This window comes from Podarcis filfolensis (assembly GCF_964270895.1).
Source record: "Podarcis filfolensis genome assembly, chromosome: 13".
Classification (NCBI taxonomy): Eukaryota; Metazoa; Chordata; class Lepidosauria; order Squamata; family Lacertidae; genus Podarcis; species Podarcis filfolensis.
The window spans coordinates 49,879,559-49,906,264 of NC_139615.1; the positions used below are offsets into that span (position 1 = coordinate 49,879,559).

The following is a 26,706-nucleotide window of genomic DNA, read 5'->3' on the forward strand; positions in this document are numbered from 1 at the left end:
CCTGCTGATTGGGCGGGCGGGCGGCTTCTGGAAACCGTGGCTCCTCGTGACCCGGAAGGACTCCCCGAGCGCGTTTCCGTCGCTGCCGGCCGCGCGTGCAGGAGGTTGGTAAGTGGGGCGGGCGGAGAAGCGGGCTTTATTTCTTCCACTGCGCCGGCGCCGCCCCCGCTGCTTTCTTTTCCGTTGGTCACTCCGGTCCGTGACAGCCCCTCCCCCCAGGAGGCCCGCCAGAGACGCGAGGAATCCGCCTCACGCCGCGTCGGGACAATGCTTCCCTCCGGCTCAGTACTGTCTGCACTGGCTGGCAGCGGCGGCGGCGGCTCTCCGGGTTTTAGGCGGGAGTCCCTTCTCCAGCCCTACCTGGGACGCTGCCCGCCGGGCTGTGGCTCTTCGCCCTTAACGGCAAAAGTGGTCGTTCCGAAAGCCAAGTCACTTTTGGCTAATTAAACCATCTATGGCCTCCTAAACCGACGCGCGGAGGGGGGGTGTTTTGTTTGTTTGATACTATTGTAAATCTTTGTCCTGTGATGCTCAAATGGAAGGACGGTATGGAAATAGTAGTAGTAGTAGTAATAATAATAATAATAATGATGATGATGATAATTACCCTGATGATAATCATGCTTAGGGGAGAGCCCTGAGACGCGAGGGCATCACACACACACATATAAATAAAGGTAAAGGGACCCCTGACCATTAGGTCCAGTTGTGACCGACTCTGGGGTTGTGGTGCTCATCTCGCTTTATTGGCCGAGGGAGCCGGCGTACAGCTTCTGGGTCATGTGGCCAGCATGACTAAGCCGCTTCTGGTGAACCAGAGCAGCGCACAGAAACGCCGTTTACCTTCCCACCGGAGTGGTACCTACTTATCTACTTGCACTTTGACGTGCTTTCGAACTGCTAAGTTGGCAGGAACAGGGCCCAAGCAACAGGAGCTCACCCCGTTGTGGGGATTTGAACTGCCGACCTTCTGATCGGCAAGTCCTAGGCTCTGTGGTTTAACCCACAATGCCACCCGTGTCCCATATCTATCTAGCTATCTATCTAATTTTAGAAAGTTTTTGTTTACATACTGCATTCATTCCAAAATACAAAACAATATCTTTTAAGAGGTTCCCAACCCCTGGACTTCTCTCCCCCCCCCCAAGTTTCAAATCATTATCTCTTTTATTTTCTGCCTCTTTGTACCTTTATCTGATTTATTCACCTCCCTTAATAAGGGACAGACCCTGTCCTCAGGCTTGCAAGCTTCACACACACACACACACACACACACACGGAAGTGAGGACAAAAATGGTAAAAAAAAGTTTTTGCAATGCCCAGAACAAAGTGATGAGTTCTAAATAAGCCTTTATGTGAAAGTTCCTGCCAGGCAGGTCTTTCCTTGCTGGTGGTTTTTGCATGCACAGAAGTGATGCTTTTGGCCCATCTGGGCCAATGTCAATGTGTGGCGTTCCCCTTCTGCTTCCCAGTCCCAGGCCAACTGGCCATTGGGTCCCAATGTTCTGGCAGGGAGGTGGGAAGGCAAGCTTCCTGCAGCAGTTGCTTCATTGGTTGATATGGTGGGGTTAGGTTGATTATGGTGGAGTTGTTCCTGAGATGCAGGGGTGTAACCTCCCAATGGCTCTAAGAAATATGGCTGATAGTTGGGGCTAGAATATGCCTCCCTATTTTATCTTTGAAACAGCCATGCACTCTAGTTATCCAAAAAGGTTTCCTTTATATGGAAAACCGGTGTGTCAGGTTGAAGGTTAGTCTAAAACCCTTCCTCCAGGCACCTTAACTTCCTGAATGCTGATAATTTCTGTTTTTATCTGGTTGAGTTTTTGCTTATGTGACCTTCCTCCTGTGGTCTGAAACAAGCAGCCTAATTACAGATTTGCAGCTTAACTCTTGAGGGAGTGATTTTGGCTCCGGGGTTTTGAACCAAAAAGTTCCCAGTTTGCATTCAATACTGTTCACTAATACAGGCATCGTCTCATGGGCAGTCGTTAGGAAATAATAAAAAAATTCAGTTCAAACCCAGAAATGGTAGGAGAGAGCTGGAAAGTCCCTGTGGCTTGCAGGGAGACCTTCCCCGGAGCCCAAAGAGGGTATCAGTAAGGGCAGAGGAAGCCCCGAAGAGACTAGCTGCTCAGCCTCTCCGTTTTAACAGCTGATGTGCAGGGTAGTGCAGTAGTAGCAGCCGCCACTTTCCCGCATGTCCTCCAGCCTCCTGATGGAGGTTCAATTCTAGTTGTGGATATTTTTGAATGCAGTCTTTTTTTTGTATGGATTGCAGAGAGCATTTAAAGGGTGCTCCGCACTTTATGCAATTTCAGTTATGCACGCAGGGGCCTGGAACATAACCCTCGCTTCAGTGGGGGGATGCATGTAAAAGCCTTCAACTGTTAATACCTCTTTTTTTAAATGTGAAGGTGCTAGGCTACGTTGATATTGATGTTGTGAACCCTTTGTATGTGGAGATGCACAGAATTTCTTTTGCCGTCCATCACAGTACCTTACACTCTGAATTTTCAGAGTTGGATTTATCGTAACTTCATCTTGAACTCAAGAGAAACTTCATCAGGTAAGCTGCAGTGCCATGAAGAAGGCAATCTTTTCTAGATTTTCAGGTGACTAGCATTAGGGAGTAGAGCATAAGGGTGTACACTTTGCAGTTTCTTTTTGGATTATGTTGCGGACCCTGAAGAAAACCAGAAATTGACTTTGATTTCAGAAACTGAGTCTGAGTAATAGTTTGCTCAGTTTAGTTGCAGGAACTTTCCCCCCTTAAACATACTTGTTCAACTGTCTATATTTTTCTACAGTGGCTTCAAAATGACAAAGAAAAGGAAACATCAAGAAGATTTTCACAAGGTGAAGCTAAAAGTTGGAAAAAAGAAGCCTAGACTAGAAAATGCAACAGATACAAACTTCAAAACAAGAGCCATACATCTGTCCGAGCAGCTTAGAGAGGATGGAGTGCTTCCGACAAATAATAGAAAGCTTAACATAAAGGTACAGTGAAATGCGAATTTATATGCCACCAACTATTGTTGCACTTTTGAGTTCATTAGCATCTGTGAGACTAATTTTGATATAGTGTGAGCTTTTGTCAAGGATTAACATACTACTGGAGATGCCAAAACATCGTATCTAGGAATCTGGACAGCTACGTAGATAAGTTGGAGAAGACAATAAATTTCAAAATACCTAATCTTTTTATTTTTAGCATTATTGTTAAGCTGAAATCAGAGTTACAAGGACCCTTGCTGAATACCTTACAACCTCAGCTAATAATCTCTTACTGTGTCTTTGTTGTCATGAGGTGAGCTTCCTTAACCCAAAGCTATATCAGTGGTGTTCAACATCTCCATCTCATGAGCTTTATTGTTACAAGATAGATGCTTTTAAATACTGCTTTCTGTCACAAAGTGTCTTCATCATGTGGCAAAGTTCCAACAGTGATGAAGCCTTCAGTGCCTTTAGAAGAGGGGAGTTCCATAAGAGTTGATTTGCCCAAGGTAGCACCATGAGTATGCTCTCCCCTGAAATTCATTGCGATTCTCAGGTACTTTGTATTATGTCCATCTTCCAGGTCTAGTCTATCAAGACTCCTGGTTATTTGAATGACCCTTGGGACCATTGTTGATAATCAGCTGATTATCAGCGGTTGCAGAGCGCTAGGCACAGGGCTTCATAAGTGATGATGATCAGCTGATTGTCAGGATTTTCAAAGTCCAGGGCATGGTGCTTTGCACAGGACTTTGCAGGTGTTGCCAGTCAACTAATAGGTGGTGCCTATTTGGTGTACAGCGCAGGGCAAGTGGGCATGGCTTGGCCAACATGGGCTTGCAGACCAAATGGCAAGGCCAATAGGTCTGATTAGGACCACAAGTCAGAGGTCCCCGCTGCTGAACAAAGTCCTACTCCAAATAGACCCACTGAAACCAATGAACTTAACAGTACTTGCATCCATGGATTTCAGTAGGTCTGCTCTGTGTTTGACTAATGTTCATTAGTTTTATTTTTAATTGTTCTACTATGATAAGATTTCCAAGCAACTGGGTTGGATTTTATTTATATTCTGATTGTGTACTGAAGACCTATAAAGTTGTTAGCCGCCCTGAGCCCAGCTTCGGCTGGGGAGGGCGGGATATAAATAAAATTTATTATTATTATTATTGCCTTGGATTTTCATTGATTGCTTTGCATTTTAAAGTATAAACACTCTGTCATTTACGTAAATGCAGATTTATGTCTCCTGCTTGAATTCCAGTAATTTCTAAACATTGATTAAACAGCAAAGGTGACATTTAGCTCCGCCTCTGAGAAATGTTTGTTTTGATGTATGCAGCCTAAGCCTGTGCAGAAATAGGTACAATTAACTGAAATATGTGAGCTTATTCCCCCCAGTTGTGCAAAAGAAGGGGCTGGTGGTTTCTTAACGTTGTAATGCTTTGTTTTTGCTGTGCTGGTGTGAAGGTTGCTTTTATTTCTTGCTTTGGAAGTGTATAAAACCTTTCAACCACAAATGTAATAGTTATAAGTTTGTGATGTAAATAGTTTTTCAGGCAATTACCAACTCTGTATTTCTTCTAGGATCTGCTTTCACAAATGAACCACTATAGTGCAGGAATTAAACAAAGTGCCCTTTTTGGACTCAAAGATCTGCTGTCCCAGTATCCATTCATCATTGATGCACACCTTTCAAATATACTAAGCGAGCTGGCAGCTGTGTTTACAGACAAAGATTCTGCTGTGCGAGCAGCAGCAATCTGCCTCCTTAAGTTCTTGGCTCCCAAAATACGAGCTGAACACATCTCTCCATTTTTCCCATTGCTTAGTGCACATCTTTCTAGTGCCATGACTCATATCAGTGAAGGAATTCAGGAGGATTCTTTGAAGGTATTGGACATTCTGTTGGAGGAATACCCTACTCTCCTGACGGATCGCAGTAGTGTGTTGCTGAATAACTTTGTAGAACTTATTTCTCATCAACAACTGTCAAAACAACTGAAAAATAAGGAGAAAATATGCTGGATGCTGTCTGTTAATCCTAATCGTAGGGTAACTTCACAGCAATGGAGGCTTAATGTGTTGGTCAGGCTCCGAAAGTTCCTTCAGGTGCTGGTGGAAGGATCCAGTGAATTAGAAACTGACAGCGAAGGGCTACAAGAGCCAAATGACAACCCACAAGTACCAAGAAACTCCTTGCATGTTAATTGGCAGGAATATGCCGGTGGCCAGCAGCACATCCAGTTGTATGAAAATGGTGGCCCACAACTCAGAATGCATTCATCCTTCAGGCTAAGGTAAGAAATAGTGTGCTTATCACATGTTTGAAGGTTCATGCTTTGTCACTGATGTGAAATGTAGTGAGCAGGCTGCTGCTGACCATGACAATATAGTGAGGCTAATTGCAGTAATGCTGTGCAGTCACACATGTGGGTTTTGTGCAGAGCCTCTTTTGAGAAGACTGCAGACTTGGGCTGCCATTCATATGGGTGCTCCACAAGTTACGCTTGTGCATCAAGGGGTGTGGCTCCCCCCTTTCTGCACCCAAATGAGTGTAATTGAGGAGGCTGGGTTTTCATTAGCTACTGCCTATACATGTTTCTCATGAATCACTCACTTTCATGGAGCAATGTAAGAATAATAGCACAATTATAACTGTAAATAACCTGTACATGGTCTCCTCCAAATTGACATCATTTTGTATAAATGAGTAAGGCTGTTCTCCTGACCAGCTTTCATACAGGCTCATACAGCCGGGTGTATACTACTTCAAAATAAGTCTTACTGTGTCAAACAGGGCTTATTCTGGGTCTCTGCGTGTAGAATTATAACTGTAAATACATTTCTTTCTGTGCAGTAGTTTTGTAAAGAATGTTTTGGCCTTTGTTCTAGGTCTTTGGTAAGTATGACAGGCAGTGTTGAAAATGGCCTGTCATCTCCTGAAAATTTAAAACGATTCATTCAAATTATAATTCCATTGCTGCTTAATTGTTGGATTGAAGCATCGCCTGCACAACTTGCGACTCCCATTCTTGGAAATCTTCTGGAACCTGGATCTCAGCAGCTAATGGAGCAAGTACTTGGTATCATATACCTGTTGTGGAAGCTTGTAAAGCAAAATGAAGATCTGGATGAAATGGTAAGAAACGGAAGTTGCTGAACTGATATGTTATTTGCATCCTTGTCCTCTTACCTAATCAAGTCTGGAAAGAATCCATAAATTAGACCCTTATGATCTTTCTATTTGTATACCTTTCCTTAAAACTCTTCGCAGTTGGAGAAAATTATTAATGTGTGGTGCCTTTCTTACAGGAAGTGTGGCTTCGAGCAAATTACCTGAATGATTTCAAGCACCATTTCATGTCTCGTTTTCCTTACTCTTTCCAAGAAACAAGCAAGCACCGAAAGAAAGAGCCCTTGAAAAGGTATTGCTTATAAGACCAGGAGAGTCAGAGTTGAGTGGATCCCTTTTCAGATAATCAGTAGGTTGTGATCCGAGTTCTTAAATTTTCACAACCATAGAAAAATCCTGGAGTAGCAATGGAGAAAGCTCAGCAGTTGGTTGATCGACAGGCATTTTTCTCTCCCCCCCCCCCCAATCCTCACTGTAAGGAATTTTTGTTGTTGTTAACTCAGAGTAACAGTAATTCCTTCATAAGTAATGCATAATGCAGTTTTGTTCATAAGAGGATATTTTCAGACAATAAATTTGATTGAGTTCTTTTTTTTTAGTGTGTTTAGATGTATGGTATTGCATAAGCCAACTAACTAACTAACATGTGTACTCCATTGTGCTTGTCCTATATGGATGAAAGACTGATATATGCAACCAGCACTTTTCTCTTATACTGGCGTTTATTCAAATATGTGCTAAATTCTAGTTTTCCAGGAATAGTCCCCAGTGAACCTTGGGTTTGCAAGGTTTCCTCCTGCTTTTTGGCATTGCCACCAGGAGAAATTCAGGAGCTTACTCTTCTGTTTTCATGTTGCAGTGGAACCTGTTGAAACTTTTAACACTTTGGAGTATATGCGTTCTTATTTGAAATATCTATAGAGTAATGGGCCCCAGTAGAATTCTTCACTATTGAATAGCTTTGTGCCAGTTTTCATAAACACTTCTCTGTCTTTCATTTAGCAACAAGTATTGTATGACGTCGTCGAACATTGATCATCTCATGTTGAATTTAACCTTATGCGAAATCATGGTCTCATTGGCGAGTGCTTCAACACTGCAAATGGATTCTCATTGGCTAGATATGATTAGAAAGTTTGTGATAGAGACTCTCCACGATGGTTGTAAGCTCCCCCTTCACAATGGCTGTAAGTTAAACAGTAAGCAATTGAATAAATTGCTCAAAGTGACTTGGAGACTTCTACAGATACAAATCAACAAAGGTAAGGCCCACTGAGTGTACAGTCTTTGTCTATGCATTTACCAATATGTGGCATTTTTCTAGGCTATTTGCATTTCTTCCCTTCAGTGAGACAATCCAGAAGTGAATTAGAGCAGTTTTGTGCCTTAGATTAATACAGGAGTTAGCAGCAGAAAAAAATGGTTGCATGCATCATTTTACAATGATAGATTCTCCATTTGAATATGCTTATAGGTACTAGATTTTAGAAATGTTTAGATTTTTTCCCTCTCATGATGTTCAATAAGGAAGTTACCAGCAATGGATTTTATTGTAAGCTTAGAATTGGAAGACAAGGCAAATTTTGTAAGTTTGAGATATGCAAGACTGACACAGCTATGACATTCTTATAATGAAATTAGGCCTGGGTGATGTATCAAATACATCACCCAGGACTTGTTTGAGGGCCGGAGCATGATGGCACCTTCACCTGGTGGTGTATCACAAGTGAAACAACCACCGCTCCTGAGTCCCTCCACCGCCGGCACATGGAGGGAGAAATAAGCTATGTTGGCCTTGGCCCCACGCTGAAATTGCCGCTGAGGTGGTTTCACCCCGGTGCCTTGTAGAACCAGGGCGAGTGCAACTCGTTCCCCCCTTATTTTTCAACATGTGTTTTGTTTGCTACTTTGCCCTTCTAAAATGCATGCATAAAAAAGCAATAATGCATGAATTTTTGATAGTTGAAGCAATCTGCAAGTGTAAAGTATATGGTCATGTTTCCAGAGTGCAAAAAGTGATGTGTAAAGTAACTTTTTAAATAACATAAACCTGGTAGCTAATATATGTTTCACTAGTCTATATAGAGAAATTCAGATTTTATTTCATGGTTCACATACTTCGGCATTTATTGAAATAAGATTTCCCCCGTGTGTAAATTCAGGGCATCAGGCTGAAATATGATACTTTGCCTAGGAAAGGTGGGATAAAGGTAAAGGGACCCCTGACCATTAGGTCCAGTTGTGGCCAACTCTGGAGTTGTGGCGCTCATCTCGCTTTATTGGCCGAGGGAGCCGGCGTACAGCTTCCGGGTCATGTGGCCAGCATGACTAAGCCGCTTCTGGCGAACCAGAGCAGTGCACAGAAACGCCGTTTACCTTCCCGCTGGAGCAGTACCTATTTATCTACTTCCACTTTGACATGCTTTTGAACTGCTAGGTTGGCAGGAGCAGGGACCGAGCAACAGGAGCTCACCCCGTTGTGGGGATTCGAACTGCTGACCTTCTGATCGGCAAGTCCTAGGCTCTGTGGTTTAACCCACAGGTGGGATAGAAAGGCAATAATAAAATCATAATGTATAATCTGGGACTGTTAGAAGCCCAGATCTGTTATTTGATGTCCTGTCAGCTTCCCTTCCATATTCCACAGAAATTACTGAACCATATTGAAATCTTGGGGGCAAAGGAGCTGACATACAGACCAGCACTATCTTCTTCCCTCCCCCTCCCTAGCTAGAAACTCAGCTGCTCAGAGTAGCAAACTGTATTGAGGAAGGTGAACTGCAAATGATCAAATTTTCAGTTTGCCAACATTTGCTGGCAAGAAGTGGAAGACTATACACTTTTATGCCAACAGGCCTTTTCGGCAGCTGCTTGAAGTCTTTTCACTAACCAGTCAGTGTAATTCTGTTTTCAAAGGTTTTTATATGTTTTTGTACACATATTGTGGTACAGGAATACTTGCATACTGTAGATACGTAAATTTGTGGTGGCAGACGAGGGAACTTGGAGTAAGATATGATGGATAAGGCATACACTCTTTTTGCACGTAAGGAGGGTTTTAGAGGGCAAACTGGCATGAAAGGATTGTGGGCGTTTGTGATGCTTGCTGTGGAGAAGAGGTTTCTCAGACCTGGAGTGGGAGCTGGCAGACGAGGTAGCGGTGGTACTGATTAAAGGATTTTTATGTAGAAGGGGTGGAAGGCTAGCACATTTGAGATTGAATGCGAATAGGTATTTTCCCAGACACACACACACAGAGAGAGAGAGGTGGAGATGTTAAAAACAGTACATTTTCATAGTGAAAGCTTATGATGGGGAGACCTGCATGTGTGCCAGGAGATTAGTCCTTGATGTAAGGGCTCTGGTGAACTCTTTCTCTCTCCCTCTCCTCACATACCCCAAGTTGGGGAGACAGCAATGGCACTCTTTTTTTATCTTCAAGACAAGAGAATGTAATGTGCGCCATTCGGAAGTAGTCTCATTTTCATGATTAATTTCTTTTAGTAGCACTCTAGGTTTTCACATAGAAAAATGTGGTATTTAAGAGTGGGAATCTCTTTGAGTTGCCATGGCAAAAAGAAAAGGACTAATAAATTACATATATATGTGCTGGGGTGGGGGTGTATTTGTGCATTGAGATCATAGCTGTCAACTTTTCCCTTTTCTTGCGAGGAATCCTATTCGGAATAAGGGAATTTCCCTTAAAAAAAGGGAAACACTGACAGCTATGATTGAGATGTCAAGACACTCTAGCATGAATATACAATAACATCCACACAATTGCATCTGATGCCACACTGGCCTTTGCTATAGTTTCATAGTTACCCATTTTAGATGTGTGGTTTGGTGCAAGAAATTGCTGAATACTTGTTCCAAAGAATGGAGAGGAGGTAAAACATCATTTTTCATTTGTCTTCCCTCTTAGTGGCAGCAGAGACGCTAATGAAAGCCGTGTATACTCTTTACCAGCAAAGAAACCTTTCTTTCCCTATTCGTACATTGCTTTTGAATTTTTTTAGCAGAGTTTATCAGAAGGAAGAGTTGAACCTTCATACGAACAGGTAACAATTATTATTATTTTTCATTTCAGCTTTCAGTTCAATTTCCTAAAGCATAAACTAGGCTTTATCTTGATTTTTTTTAAATAAAAAATTTGTCCATATAACCCAAATAACAGAATAGGACTTTATCAGACAAACACATAAAAACTAAACCAAACCAAGGCTGGCATGGATGTTTATATTGTAAACTGCCCTGTTTACCTCGGATGAAGGGCTTTACATAAATTTAATAAATAATAGGAAGAAGAAAGTTACATTCACAAGAAAAATGGTTTCCCTCCCCTTATGGTTTTGACTTTTAAAATGAGGCTGTATTTTAAATTGCATTTTAACCTGCATTTTAATTTTTTTTCCTTACTATGTTTTTACTGAAATTTTATTGGTGTTAGCCACCCTGAGCCCAGCTCTGGCCGGGGAGGGCTGGGTATAAATAAAAATTATTATTAGTATTATTAATAAGATAGGAACAAGTAAGTGGAGAGTGTCCACAAGTAAGCGTGGTGCACACGACTTAAAACATCTACAGAAGTAAAAAAAACCTGTATTTCTGTACATAAAGGCTCTGTATTACATCAAGAAAAAAATTCAATGATTTAGATGTTGCTTAACCCAGATTTCTTGAGAGGCTTGTGTATTGAATAAAATCCCACCAAACTGGGACAAAAGAGGTTACACTTGTTTTTCCTTTCAAAAAACATGTGTACCATGTTTATTCACTCATGCTCTCACATGCACTCACATTATTCACTCATGCTGGGAGAATGGAGGGGGGGATGCAGCAGCGTACCTGGGGGGCCCCTGGAGTTTTGCTCTGTGTCCATCAGCTTGTGTGCTGGCGATGGAGACCGTTCTCTGGAAGCGTGGCCCTGTGGAGGAAGAAGGACTTGGTATCCTCCTGGCAGACGTGGGGAATGGATGCCCAATGCCTTCCCTGACATTGCTCCCAAAGAAAGCTTGGCCAACCCACTTCCGGACGAGAGCATCTCCTTTCTGCTCTCATGCAGGAAGGTTCTTCTCCCATTCTCTGTTGATGCTCAACTTGTAGGGTGTTCTCCCAGCCCCATGCAGATCTTTCCTTCCTCCTACCTGTTCTGTTTACACAGACTGCTTCTCCAGGAGCCACATGTTCTGATGATCTTCAGAAAATTTTGTTGTTTAGAAAAAATATAAATGGCTTAAATCAAAAAATCCCTAAGGTGGCATACATAAAACAAGTATCAATGATAACACAAATGAAATCAGCGGAATTTAAAAATAGGTATACAGTGGTACTTCTGGTTGCGGACGGGATCTGTTCCGATCCCGATCCGGTCAGATACTGAGGTTTCCGCAACCTGAGGACCGCTTCTGCGCATGCATGTGCGGTGAAACCCAGTGAAATACTTCCAAGTTTGCCATGCGCGCATCCCGAAGTTTACGTAACCAGAGGGTTACATAAACGGAGGTATGACTGTACATAACTAAATTATATGTCTGGATAAGCTTGCTAATTTTTAAAAATAAAAAGCAGGTGTCTGAAACAGTATAATGTGGGTGCCTGCGTAGCGTTAATAAATGATTTCCGGCAGCTGACTGGGTCGAAAGTGTGGCAGTGCAGAACAGAACACTCCAGAAGTAGGGATAGGAATTGGGTGGGAATACTAAAAATAAAGGTATGCTGAAGGCTTGAATTGTAATTTTGTTTGTTTATATATGATATGATCAGCCTTGAACACTTATGGAAATGTGTAAATCATATGTACTTAATTAGAGCAAGTTCTTTTTTTGAACCTTCTAGCTTGAGAGGAGATGGTGGTTCTCTGTGTTTCCAGGTGCTTCTTACTGTTTGCAAGTGGCAGTAGACTGGCAATGGGTTTTGCTTTTTCGTTTCCTTTATATCGTACTTGTGTTGTCTCAAGGGGGGCAGGATCCCTCATGGTAGCAACTGGCCATCAGCTACTACTGCCTGCCCCCCCCAGCACCCCAAATGTCCATAAAACAAAATTGTCCTGCAATTCAGCATCATTCCAGAGACACTTGGGGGAGAAAGAGTGGGGGCTGCCATCATGCAATAAATAAATGCAATAAATCAACTTAGGCCACAGTAAAAACACATTGTACAATTAAAAACCACAGAGGGAAACTGTCAGTGAGTACCTTGAGAAACAGTTTGACACTCTCTTCCATTGAGGAAATCCCTGCCAAAATTTGCCATGTGAAAATGGGCTGATGAATTGGGGTGGAGGGGTTCCTCCTCTTCAAAACCAAGTTTCCCATTCTCTGAAACGATATTCTAACACGTATTACCTTCCCCTTGCCTTTTTCTCCCTTGCACATACTAGAAGCAGGAGCAAAGTATTAACTCGTTGGCTGGCTGGTCTACCTCAACAACTTGTTCTTCTTGGTTTGAGAAACGCCGAGCTTTCGGACCAGTTGATTGGTACTATTTATTCGGCTGCATCCCGGGCAAACAAAGAAATCCTGCAAAGTTTGCAAGCTGCTGCTCCTCGAATTTACGGTACCTCATTAAATTAGCAATAGGAAATAAAGACTCTTTGTTTCTGAGGAATCCCAGATGATGAGTATTTTTTGGTTTCTCTTCTCATAATAATAGGCTGCTTCCTTCATATTATGGTAAGCCATCACAGGAGCTGTAGTGTTCTTTGGAAGTGAGAAGTACATGTGCCAAATTAGTTTTGTGGAAAGAAGAAATCTGGAGAAAATGCTATCCACATATATATTTCATTATTTAAAGAAATTATATGTACTTTCCCAGGCAAAGCCCTTCCAAAGCTGCTTACAAAAAAGTAGTTTCTTTTTTAAAATCAATTTTGCTCTATCCCAATGTGTGATAGCTGTGGAAAAGGTGGATTCCATGCTAGAAATCATTAGGAAAAGGATTGAAAAGAAAACAGCCATATTTTAATGCCCTTAGTGTGCTGTTGTGCTCAACTACATGGGCCTTTGGTGTGATCCAGCTTCAGGTCTCTGGTGGCTTTAGTTACACCGTGTTAAATGCCCCTCAGATTTCCTGATTTCACACTTGTCAATTGGAATCTTGTAACCATCTCTCAATTGTATCATGGAAAAAATTCTGGAAATTGAGCAAGAATTTGATAAATTTGTTTCAAGTGAAGGATTGGTTAGGTGCAAAGGAAGAAACATGTGCTTTTCACTCTCCATTTGAAGATGCTGGCTGGATCTGGGGTGACGAATGAACCTACATAATTGAGTTGTTCTTTGAAGAAAATTGAATAGTTCTTTGGCATCATTCATTTTTAGCTGGTGTGCCTTCTTCCTGGGCTCTGTGCACAAGCAACATCCAGAACTTCCTAGAGCTAAGTGGACGAGTTCTGGTGGGACCCTACGCCTCACCCCAGCCCCATGTACACACTCAGAAGGGCTCCTGCTTCTCTCAGGTCCTTTTTGAAATCTGCAGTGGGAGCATCAAGCAGAACCTCCCCTCCCCTCCATTCCTTTCTCTCTCAACTGCTCTCCTGACTTGTACATTGGTGTTCATTTTCATTCTGTTCTGTTTCCAGTGGGTGCCATTGTGACTGGTCTTTTCATCTCTTATCAAGGCCCCCCAAGGGACTACTGCTGCCCACTCAGTCTTTTTCCTCCTAGTTTCTGTCACCTGCTTCCCAGTGCCAACCGCCATCACATTTCCCCATAGCTTTCTGAGAGGAATCTCTGTCCCTGAACTATGCAGCCTGACACGTTGATTGGACCTTGTGTGATAGGAATCTGGGCTCGAGGAAATAACTTCCTTGGGGTGGACAATGCTGAATCTGTTACTGCCTTGGTACCACCGGCCCTGGCTCTTTGTGTGTGGGATGGCACACACCATGAAGAAGTGGGTAGGATTGCCTAGCGGTAGCTGTGGTTCTCTTGAGTGGCCCCCGTGCAGTTACACAGCCCACCCGCTTTCCCCACTGCAGGTGACATTTCAACCTGCTCATGCTCTGCAATTTCCTGATGTGGCTCTTGTGGTAATGCAACCAGTTTCTCCTTTACAGTAGTTTAGAGTGGAGCGAAGAAACTTCTGCCAGCTGAAAAAGCACCCCATTTTGAGGTTTTCAGATGATGTTAGCTGTTGATTCTTTTTTTCCAGATCCACTAGATGGTGCTGTCGCTATTTTGCCAGAAGAATCACAACAACGTTTAGTCCAGCTGGTCTATTTTCTGCCACATTTACCAGGCAATCTGCTTTCGTCTCTCAGTCGCTGCTGCATTATGGGAAAACTGTCAGTAAAGTTATCGACTACTCTTATCGGGATAGTGCGTATGAGGTAAGCAACCTATCCAGTTTAGTTGTTTCATGAGCAAATTTGAATATTGAAGGAGAAGCTTAGTGTTGCATCTTCTCAAACCATAATTTGTCAATGTAATTTTGAAGGTGCGTGCACATGAAGTAAGGATGTGGGGAAACAATTGTGAGGGAAAGAGGGGAGCCGCTGTGGATGGGAAATGGAGGAGACGACAGTGAAGCATCAGGAAAATAGATGAAACGGGTCAGTTGCATAAGGAAGGAAGAAGCGAATTAGAGGGGGGATATATTCAAACACTGAAATGCAGTTGAAAAATAGGGATGGAGGTTCATTGTGGGGAAAAGAAGTTGGAGAGGAAATGATATAAGGAGCAGGCTCTTGTTGTCCCAGCGAAAGGAAAGATACACCACGGGCACTTTGACAGTCGTGCTGCTGCTATGTGCCTCACAGCAAAATGGCATGCTCTTAAAGGCAATCTGTTGTGACGGACAGCATTGACTGTGCCTAAATGCTATTACTCCTCCTCTTGCAAGCTCCCGAGGAATGATGACAGGAGTGTTCCCTCCCTCCCATGGAGATCTTGCAAGCTGGCAATTTTGCTGTGGGTTTAGGCTAGTTGTTAATCTGTCCCAAGGGCGCCCGTCATTCAGGCATCGTGTCTTTACCCATACTTTTGAGGGGGGGGGGGAGTTGCTGATTGAAAACGTTTTTTACTTGGATTGGTTATGGATTCTGTGTTGCCTGCTTTACTTTTGAAATATTGTTAATTGTGGTTTTAATAAACTTGCATTCCCTACCCTAGAAGGCTTAAAATAAGATCTTATCTCTGACAAAATACTGTTTCTAAAAAAAAGGAGTTACTGTAGCAATCTGTTTTTTCAAATAATACATTACAAAATGAAATGTTATTAACAAAATATAAAAATGATTAAACTGCAGTTTTATAGGGTTTATAGAGGCCAAATCCCCATTGAAACATATAAATATGAATGTTAATAATGAAAGAGCAAACACGTTTCAACATTGAGTCCTCTTCAGGAGCCAGATATGTTTACAGTTAAAATAGACTCAGATCATTGTGGTTAGTACCTTGGAGGAATATGCACAGTTTTTTACCTTAACTTCATTGTTCCTGCCCTGAGACCATTTGGTGAAAAGTGAATTATAAGTATTTGAAATAAAAGAAACCACACCACAATGTTTTCCCGTGGTAGAGCTTAGCGGTTGCTTTCTGTGATTTCATTACATCTCCACCCTGCATTTCTTCACCATGGAATCCAAGGTGACAGACATGTGGTTCTCCCATTCCCGCAGGCACTGACCATACCTGGACCTTCTTAGCTTCAGGAGGATAGTGGCCTTCTATACTTTCAGACTATACTATACTATTATTTGAATGTTCCAGAGGAAGTGGCCTGAAAACCTCCTTGTAGATTCATTTCTGTGCACAGAGCTGACCTCTCCCAGGTAGAAAACAACAGAAGCACCTTAATGGTCTTGGGTCAGTACATTCCTCTGGAACATCTGGTTATTTTTCTTTTACAAATACATTGTAGGAATAAGATAGCCGCTGATTAAAGACATGTTTGGAAGAAAGAATTGTCATACTGTTCTTCATAAAACATAATAAAAAGTGGTATTTTTATTTGGCCCTCATTTTGTTTGGTGAAATAATGAGGTTTTCAAAGATGGAAAGTTCACTGGCTCTTCACACAAAGGAAGTAAAATTGCTGCTACTGGTATTTTAAGCCGTGGGTAGGCAAACTAAGGCCCGGGGCCGGATCCGGCCCAATCGCCTTCTCAATCTGGCCTGCGGACTGTCCAGGAATCAGCGTGTTTTTACATGAGTAGAACGTGTGCTTTTATTTAAAATGCATCTCTGGGTTATTTGTGGGGCATAGGAATTTGTTTATTACTATTTTTTCAAAATATGGTCCTGCCCCCGACAAGGTCTGAGGGACAGTGGACCAGCCCCCTGCTGAAAAAAATTTGCTGACCCCTGTCTAAGCTATATATACTGAAGGGGGAGAACCACTTTCATCCATCAAATCGGATCCAACATTGGTCATTCTTCCACAGGCCATTTTTGGCAGGTCATCTATTCAGGTGAATCTGCACCCACTGGAAAGCAGCAGGGCTGGCATTGGGCACAGTGGGGAGGGGCTGCTCCCCATTGAGCCTAACTTGCAAGTCTTGCATTTGCCACTGTTTAAATTGGCCATCAGATGCAGCCCCTGTTTTCAGCAGGGGTTGGTTCTACGGGAGCTGCTATTATTGTTGTTCATTTCATTTCATTTCTATACCACTTTAAATGTTTAGGAAAAAATTACAAAAGTGACTTACAACCCATTAAAATATCAAATAAAACAATCCAGAATAAACCATTGCTGAATAAAGTCAAATGTAAATTATACATTCAAAGCAACATAATTAACAGGAAAGTAAAATATTATCTTGAAGATTTCAAAACATTACAAAGGAGGTCAGCTACAGACTGCCTATTTAACGCAGCAAAGTTGACAACAACAAAATCTTAAACATTTCAAAAGAAAACATTACCGAAGGAAGTAAAATATAAAATGCACATTTAAAACAGCATAATTAACAAGGGAACAGTATATTCGGGCACATCGTTCCAATCCTTTTCAGCAGATGGAGGTTAGTTAACATTGTCACTAGATGGCGCTGTGTGTCTTCTGTGTAAACAGACTGGTTGAATGGAGATGTATATTACTCGTATTCTAAACCTCATCCTTCATATTTTACATGCTTTTTAAGCAATTTGAAATAGAATAACAGATTCTTCTACTGCGTAGCTTCTATTGCCATTGGGTTTTTAACATTGCTATGTACAAAATACTTGTTTAGAATTAAGTTTAGGCAGTGTAAGTGTCAAAATTATAATCTTGATACTTTATTCAAGTGGATCCAAGCAGTTAGTGAGGAGATCTGTGGAAAAGTTTGTATTTTATCTTTATGCAGGCAATTTGAACATTTGACACACCACATATTTACCTAGCATTGCAGCAGAAACATGATACATTGCAGCTCATAGTTAATGAAACAGTATTTCACTGACATTGATATAATCTCTATTGTAGAGTAAGAAGTGACACCTTTTAGGATGATTTTGAAGTCATAATCACATTGCTGAATGTGATTATTAGCCTTACAAAGGGTCATGGATGAGGTTTGAACTAGGTGTTGGATAAAATTCATGATTTTGCTTCATCAGAAGAAGCTAGTTGAAAGCAGAACAGATTAGCCAATGTCTAAATGCAGCTGTGGTTGAGCATGTTGGTGTTAGCAAGTGTTAGCAAGCAGTAGGTGGCATAAAGGTAAAGGGACCCCTGACCATTAGGTCCAGTCGTGACCGACTCTGGGGTTGCGGCGCTCTTCTCGCTTTACTGGCTGAGGGAGCCGGCGTACAGCTTCCAGTCATGTGGCCAGCATGACTAAGCTGCTTCTAGCGAACCAGAGCAGCACACGGAAACACCGTTTACCTTCCCGCCGGAGTGGTACCTATTTATCTACTTGCACTTTGACGTGCTTTCGAACTGCTAGGTGGGCAGGAGCAGGGACCGAGCAACGGGAGCTCACCCCGTGGTGGGGATTCGAACTGCGACCTTCTGATCGGCAAGCCCTAGGCTCTGTGGTTTAACCCACAGCGCCACCTTTATTAAATATTGTCTTCAGACACAATCTGCAGTTCCTTGAGATGAGCCAGTGGACTCTTGGCAATATTTTGCATGAAGGTCTTGCTATCCAAACACATTTCCTGCGTTCTTAGGAAATAGTTTGGTAGGCAAGCGTTCACATAACCAGTCAATGGTTTCCATCGATTTCTATGGGGAAATTTCTAATGAGGTCTTGGCCATGGAATTTTGGCCCCACCTGGGTTTCCGGTGAAATGGCTGCCACAGAACAGCAAAACACAAAAAAGTAAGGCTCTCTATTTGTTTTTAGTACTGCTCAATTGTCCAACTCTATGAATATTTGATTCTGCAGTGTGTATAGCAAATTCTAATGGGTACTAATGCCTCGTGTTTGAATAAGTGGATTTTTGCAGAACGAGTGTTGGATAGTGGGACCTGTGTATTTTCATAACTTTCTCTTTAGATGCTGGTTTTGGCATACCTTTTAGTTCCTTCTTGATCAAGAAGAGTCCATATACTGTGGTGTAGATTTAGTATAATTTAGAAAAATATTTTGAGCTCGTTTACGCTCCTGACTTTTAAAGAAATTTTTGAATGACTGCCAACACGATTTCACCTTTTTCTCCCCATTTGGCAGGTTCACAGTCATACAATGAAGGCTCAGATGTTCACGTTTCATTCAAGAATGCATATAATTGTCATTAACCCTTATTTATGCTTCAAAATCACTTTTACAAAATGCGGTTATTAAGAATGGGTTGGATGCTTTGAAAACATTGTATTCATATAAATATCCCTTGCTCGCTTTTTGCATTCCTTCCGGCTTAGATTTTTACTTTCATTTTGTAGAAAACAAAACCTAGTAAACACCTGAAAAAGGTTACAAGACCTGATTTCCTGCTTATCTCTGCAGTGTTCCACCACCTGAGCCAGGCATATTTTGGATATTTAGCAGTTGGGTGAGGGAAAAGGGCTGTGAGATGACAGGCATGTGTGGAACGGTTCTACCTCTCCCCTACCATCGCATCTCATTCGGACTTGAATTTTCATGTATCCTAATAACCCTTCCTTTTTAAAAAATTAAATAGATCCTCTTTTGTGGGATGGAAGTACCCAGTGCAAGGCAACTCAGTGACTGATCTGGATTACTTCAGCTTCTTGTTTTCAACTCTTACAGGTAATCTGTGAATTTTTTTTTTTTAATTTCAGCATAATTTTGTTGAATTTCATTTAGGAAAAATGTTGCGTTAAGTAGATTGAAGGCAAACATCCTGTAATGCCTTATAGAAACAATGGCTAATCATCAACATAAAAGCGAGAATTTAAGAAGCGATTATTAGGAGTGATCAAGCACCCTGTGACTGCTTTATTCACCTACCTGCTGTCAGATTTCAGTTGCCTTCATTTTTTCACTGGGGAGTTTCTCTGTGGGCACCACTGGAGCTGCCTGGCATTGTTTTCTGTTTTAACACCTTTTGAGATGTTTTATTTCCACAAGACCTGGCGGGTATCCTTTTGCTCTGTTCTCCCAATTACCTCCCAGTAAAGTTTCTATTGTGTAATAGTGGTGAGTCCACTGTTTCAGCAGGATTCTAGAACTATAACTAAGCTCAGCAGTATTCCAGAACTTCCCAAATAATTGCCACCAGTATGGTTCTGTACACCAGTCTTGCAGTTGTATAAAAGTTTGATCCTCTTTCTTGTGTGTCCAAAATCCTGTACTGCCCAAGTAATTCTTCTCACACCCTTGTATGCCAATATTATTAATATCTTCCTCTTAATCACACTGTTCCCTGGCTTGCTTCAGACCTTCATAATCTGCAATACAAATATTAACTTGCAGCCACAACACAATCACAATATTTTTATATAAAGCTTCAAATACAAAACACTTAAAAAAAAACCCCTAAACCACTGATAGAGGTTAGCATCAGATCTGTTTGAAGGTTTACGTTTGTCTACCACTGGTATTGTTTCTATTTCAGCTTAATTCACTATTAAAACCTGATTGTTAAGAAGTCTGGTTGAATTCAGCAGTATTTTCTTCTGATTAGTTGTGGCTAAGACTCGCAGAGTTTCATAGTGAGACCAGACTTGTCTTTAAAATGGCAAAACGTGAGAGTGAGTCATTAAACCTGAGCATTAGTAATGAATAGTTGGCTCAGTTAAGTAATTTCCCCTAGTTTTTAATAACACCCAGGCCCTCAGAGGTTTCCCACATGAAACTCGTCCCATAAACCCTACAAAGCTCTTCCTAAGCAGCAGCCAAATGATGAACTGCTTTTGAAACAAGAATGCTTCAAAGCATGGGAAGCTCAGCTGCTCAAGAAGTGGGATGTGGAACAACAATTCTACTTGCCTGGCACAAGCTACCAGCAAGAACTTAAGCAGTAGTTATCCCAGTCATTCTAAGGATTGGCTAAAGCTAATTATTTACTAAATTATCCCATGGAAATCTATGCGACTGTAAGCACATACTTAATGCTGTCTCATGGAAACTAACGGAGACTGTAAGTGCTTAACTTGGATCGTGTCCAGGGTGTAATACTGCTAGCATACTTTCCTGTTTGAAGATTTGTTTGTTTGCATGTTTAAGTATCGTTCTGATTTTGACCGCAGGTCTTGTATATTTCCCTTTATACTTCACAAATATGAACTGTGGGATAAAATGTTTTTAATGAGTTGTTAACCAGTATTTTTTATTCTAGATGGAAAATAGCAGAATGGTAATTCCCTCTGGGGTCTGCTCCTAATGGGCTTCTCTGTCAACTTTTTCCAGGCTTCTCCCGAGAAGAGCTGACTAACCTGCAGAGCATCAGAGGGAGGCCACACATAAGCCAAACACAGCTCTCCGCGGTCCAGATCTACTTGACAGATCTGGATCAGTTTTCATATCACTGGGCAATGACAGAGGTAAGACCGTCCACACAGAGAATTCAGAGTTAAAATATCCTAGGCTGGCATGTCTGTAGGCTCAGTATTGGTGATAAATGTTCTATAGGGAGTAAAAAAATCTATTTGTTATTCCCTGACTACGTTGCTCGTGAGAGAAAAAGGATGCCAATGTAGTGGCTAAAGCTGAATATTGGTGGTTTCATTACAGTCTCACTAAAGCCTAAGATCAGCCTCGGAATAAGTGGTTCCTCAATAGCAGGCATAGACAGCCCAGCTAGAGTCTTTCCTTTTTTCTGCAAGATAATGGTGGCTGCACGCCCTCTTCACAGGGTGAATTGAAAGGTTTGCTGGCCATTGGTGTCCCCTAGGAACTCGGCAAGAGAGCCAGTGTGGTGTAGTGGTTAAGAGCGGTGGACTCGTAATCTGGGGAACCGGGTTCGCATCTCCGCTCCTCCACCTGCAGCTGCTGGGTGACCTTGGGCCAGTCACACTTCTCTGAAGTCTCTCAGCCTCACAGAGTGTTTGTTGTGGGGGAGGAAGGGAAAGGAGAATGTTAGCCGCTTTGAGACTCCTTCGGGTAGTGATAAAGAGGGATATCAAGTCCAAAGTCCTCCTCCTCCTCCTTCTTCTGTCCTTGAGGGTGGATTCACTTGATGCTCCTGTGGTGCTGCTAGTTCTGGGCTCAAACTCATAGGACCCTAGTTTTGATTTTGCACAGTCGTTGTCCAGTAGCTGAGCGAGAGTTCCATCTTTCTTGACTGTTCCCCAGGAAGCGTTGTCCCATCTTCTGGCCCTGCCTTCTGAGCAGAAGTGCATACTGTTGAATTGTGCTTAGAGGTGACTCTTCTGTTAGAAAGCTGGCATTGGATTCAGAATGGGGAATGGGCCTTGTCTTGAATTTGCACTGCCAGCATCGCTATCTTCCCACAGCTTAGACAACATTGCTTTTGCTTTGCTGTTGTGGTCAGTTTGAGGAGCAAGGTGAAAAACAGCCTATTTCATGTTTCCTTTTTGAAGTAGGAAATGAAAATAAGTGTACTTTACAAACACATTAAGGCGTTGATTACACTACAGTGTAACTCTCCATATTTTGGAGTCTTTGCCACCTGGAATGTAAGCTTAGGTGATTCATGGACTTTACGTACGTGATCTGCGGGATATTTGGTAAGAAATTACTTTAATTGAAATTTTTGCTGAATAAAGACTGAAAATAAAAGTGACAGGGCACAGTGACACAGTCAGTATGTGTAACAGCAAAAGAAGTTACAATGGTAAGTTATCACAAAGATGCACCTTTGTGTGGAGCAAAGTTACATATAGCTTTCTTGAAGCTGTATCAATCCATTGAGCCTGCAGGATATTTATGGAAACAGAAGTAAATAAAAATATTTGGTCCGAATCAAGCAGTTCTTTGCGTTTTTAGAACTGCTCACGTGAGACATTGCCAACCAGTTGTAGGAAGATTGTAATGCTGTCTGGCTGGATCCCTTAGACACAGTGGTGCAAATTTTACTTTGTATGTTCTTTCAGAATAAAAATAGCAATGCTTTTATGTGATGTTATTTGTGTTTTCAAGCAATCCACAATCCCCTGAACAGTTATCTCTGTGTATCTGAAATACTCTGGGCATTGTAACCAGAGCTTTGAGCTTTCAGAAGATGCTTTTTAGCAGTGGCTTGGCTAAGCACATGAGGTCCAGAAGGGAAGATACTCTTGAGTCAATGAATAAAAGCCAAAAGAATAACATTTGGGGGGAAAGTTTAATATAGGGGGAAATATAAAAGTTGCATATAAGGCCATGTTGTTTAAGATGACAGTGGGAAATACAGGCTCATTTGGGGCAGATTAAGTTTTAAAATATTGTCATTACAATATTACAGCATTCTTCATTTGAGCAAGTCGAGACTAGCCAGGCATTTAATTTTATAACAGTGGTACCTCAGGTTACATACGCTTCAGGTTACAGACTCCGCTAACCCAGAAATATTACCTCGGGTTAAGAACTTTGCTTCAGGATGAGAACAGAAATCATGCTCCGGCGGTGCGGCAGCAGCAGGAGACCCCATTAGCTAAAGTGGTGCTTCAGGTTAAGAACAGTTTCAGGTTAAGTACAGACCTCCGGAACGAATTAAGTACTTAACCTGAGGTACCACTGTACTGCGTGGTTTGGGAATATTCAGGAGAGTTCTTTTAGACAAAGAGAGTTGTGAGTCTTTCGCTGGTCCTACTGTTTTAATTGTCAATATCCATATTTTTAAAAAAATAATCTAAATGATAGTGTGATTATTTCATTTGGGACGGAATCTTCATTGGCCAGTTTTTGAATGGATAAAATGAGCTCAACACCCACAAAAATGTGTTTTGTTTGATGTGAACTAAAATGTGGAGAAAGCCAATATTAGAAGTAGTTTTTGTAAAAAGGAGTTTATATTGCTGCTTGGACTTACTTTAGCATAGCAGCTTTTGCCTTATAACTGCATTATGAACACTTTTGATACAAAAACTTTCCCTAATCAATGACTAGAGAAGAGACAGAAGCATCCAGCACTATCAATGCTTGTCATGGAGGCTTCTGCCTGCAAACCAATTCATTAAATTTATTTATTAAATTTATATACTGCCCTTCATCCTAAGATCTCAGGGTGGCTCACAAGATAAAAATACAGCATAAAAGCACAAATAAATAGTTAGAATAAAAGCACAGCAAAACAATAATGCCCCCTCCCACAAACACATTTAAAAGGCCATAAAATATTAATAAGCCCCGGGCCTGGATGAAGAGGAAGATTTTCATCTAGCACCTAAAGATGTATAATAAAGGCATGTTGTAAACAAAAATTGCCCTTTTCCCTTATGGGGTATCCAAGAGCCCCATATAGAGTCCTTACATAGGTTCCCTATTGGTAGGAGAGAATAACAGAGGCCAACCAGAGAATACTGAGAAGCAAAGCAGCTAGTAAGCCTGATCTTTATTGATCTGTTGCAACAGGGTCCTCACTCGCCACATGCAGGAGAGGAGGAGGACCAGAAAAATGGGGCGCAAGGCCTTATAAAGACTTTTGAAATTGCCACCCTGTAGATCAAGACCACCCACAGAAACATCATACATACATCACAGAAGGGGTGTAACCTAAGACCACCCCTCGGATACATCATACCTACACCACAAAAAAGCGGTCTAAAACAGAAATTTGAATGTTGTTTTTCTCCTGTCGTTGTTTATCTCCTGTCTGGCAGGTTACTTGCTTGGATTGCCTGGGGAGCCTGGCTAGTCTTTTGTAATGATAAATACTTAGTTCCTGGGCCCAGATCACAGGCTCACACCCTATTCAAACACAGACATACCCTTAAGACAGGATTTGTGAAGGAAAAGGCAGTGGGGAGGCTTTTCCATTTTCCTTTGACCTTGCAGAGAAAATATTGGGACAGTTTGGGAATCAAAATGGTTCCAGGTCGGTCTTCCTGTGCTGATCTATGTATGTGCTTGGTTGGTATGCTCATGAACATTTAACATATATCTAAGACCTCAAAATTCCTATCACAGGCGCCAGACAAACTTTCCTGGGGAGAGCATTCCACAAATGGGGAGCCACTACCGAAAAGGCTCTTTCTCATGTTGCCACCCTCCCGACCTCTCATGGAGGAGACACTCGAAGAAGGGCCTCCGAGGATGATCACATATTCCGGGGTGGTTTATATGGTTAAATCAGGCTTCCTCAACCTGATGCCATCCAGATGTTTTGGACTGCACCTCTGGTCAGCATGGCCAGTAATTAGAGGTGGTTGGAGTTCAAAACATATGGAAAGCACCAGGTTAGGGAAGCCTGCATTAGATGCTCAGTGAGCTGAGTCAAAGAGAATGAGCGGAAACATTTATGGTTATATTAATTCACTTTGTAGATACTCAAGGATATGGAAAAAAGAGCTGTGGCAACAGTTGCAACCTATTTTTTAAGAACCACAGGGCACTAATTGTCCATATAATTTGTTTGAGCACACGCCTGGACTGTTTTGGGATTTTCTGAATCAGAAGGAAGGTAGTAAGATGAGTAAATGTTTTAAGTGTCAGCATAAATGGCAGTTGGGTTATGAGTGGAGAGCGAGGTTGTTTTCCAATTACAGGCAGGGAGTCTTCATTAGCATTGGATCTGTAGTCTCAATATTGACTGTAGCCAGAGAGCAATTTGATCCTTCTGTTGTCAGTGCTTTATCCCTCGAGGCTTCATGTCTACAGGTTTGTTGCCTTTCCAGATTGCAAGATAAGGTTTCTAAGGAATTGTCTATTTATGTCACTTAATTTTCACTGTAGCACTCACCGTTCAGTGCACAAAATGTTTCAGAGTTCTGACCTCAGAAAACAGAAAAAGATGTTATCCTTTACCTCTGTTCCGTTAGCATTTCAAAATATAGCGTTTAAGGCATGTTTGAATTCTTCTTTCCTTTGCCTATGTGACGCATCCATTCCTGGGTTGTTCGTCTCCCATTTGCACAAGGCAGGGACATGTGACTTGATTGCTTCCTCCATCCTGTCCCCTGTTGGCTCTTCTCCCAGTTCAAGCAGCTGTGACAAGGTGGATTAAAGCTTGCATAGCTTTGCTCTATGAAGCTCAGCACATACTTTTGCACACTGTCCCAGCCGCTACATCTCCCACTTTCTCCAATAATGCTTCCATCACAGAGATCTGCCAGGTACAAGTACATTTGCCAGGTGTGCCTGGTAAAGAATAGACATGCATACCTTGGTTGAAGTGGCCTTCAGGAGGATAGTACTGCAACAGGTACTTTCTTTGATTTTAACCAATCCCTGTTTCCATCCAGGAGCACATGCAGCTTGTGCGTCCGTAACAAACAAATAACAGAGCTCTAGTTGCTCTTGTGTGGTGCGTGATGGCATCCACTACCATACCTTGGATACTATCCATGGTGGCTGCCCATATCCACATAGCTCAGTTAGGCCCACACAGATTTCTTTGTCCCGGTTGATGTTCCTTCCTCCTTTCCCTGCTATCTTGCCCTGTCTGAACCTGGTGTTGAGAGCCTTCTTCTGCCACAGGCTCAGCCACAGAACTGGACTGGAGGGAGTCAACAAGGGGAAGAGAACGGGGGAAGTAATCAAGCCACATGTCCCTTCCTGGGTGACGGAGGCAACCCTTGGCCTTCACTGTGAGTCACTGGTGGTGCTTTCAGATGGTGAGGAGGATTCTAAAACCACTAATTGTTAAAAAGGCACCCGTGTGTCTGATTCAGTTTGTCATATTTGAGTGTCTTGTAGTGTGAGCAGGAAATGGAAGCCCTGCAGGACTTGACTTCCTTGTTTGTTTTTGCTTTTACATCCCACCTTTCTTCCGAGGAGTTCAAAGCATAGTGTTTGTGCCTCCTCACCATTTTTAGCCTCATAACGACCCTGTGAAGTAGGTTAGGCTGAGAGATGGTAACTGGCCGAGGGTCACTGATTTAACCTAGGCATAGGCAAACTCTGCTCTCCAGATGTTTTGGGACTACAACTCCCATGACCCCTAGCTAACAGTACCAGTGGTCAGGGATGATGGGAATTGTAGTCCCAAAACGTCTGGAGGGCCGAGTTTGCCTATGCCTGGTTTTAACCTATATGAAATGATTAAATGCAGCTTTTAGAATTCTGGAATATGTCACTTTTGACCATGTATCCACTATGACTTCGTAGAAACAAAGATGTAGATGTACAGTGAAT

General features: G+C 42.1%; 1 protein-coding gene across 7 annotated transcripts in view; it reads left to right on the forward strand.

Moving 5' to 3' along the window:
* TEX10 (testis expressed 10) overlaps positions 1-26,706 on the forward strand; it is a 35,060-nt gene continuing 8,354 nt past the window's right edge. For 2 of the 7 annotated variants that reach the window (XR_014540996.1, XM_083582635.1), the window contains exons 1-11: positions 911-2,570; positions 2,812-3,001; positions 4,586-5,298; positions 5,894-6,140; positions 6,314-6,426; positions 7,137-7,396; positions 10,060-10,195; positions 12,517-12,692; positions 14,289-14,466; positions 19,190-19,278; positions 20,881-21,014. Coding sequence is in view for 6 of the 7 variants with exons in the window: in XM_083582635.1 (XP_083438761.1) it covers positions 2,822-3,001; positions 4,586-5,298; positions 5,894-6,140; positions 6,314-6,426; positions 7,137-7,396; positions 10,060-10,195; positions 12,517-12,692; positions 14,289-14,466; positions 19,190-19,278; positions 20,881-21,014 (2,226 nt within the window). In the remaining variant the exon portion in view is untranslated. Of the gene's footprint in view, positions 547-910; positions 2,571-2,811; positions 3,002-4,585; positions 5,299-5,893; positions 6,141-6,313; positions 6,427-7,136; positions 7,397-10,059; positions 10,196-12,516; positions 12,693-14,288; positions 14,467-19,189; positions 19,279-20,880; positions 21,015-26,706 lie in introns of those variants that run through there. The other 5 variants (XM_083582637.1, XM_083582638.1, XM_083582639.1 and 2 more) reach the window with 5 other exon arrangements.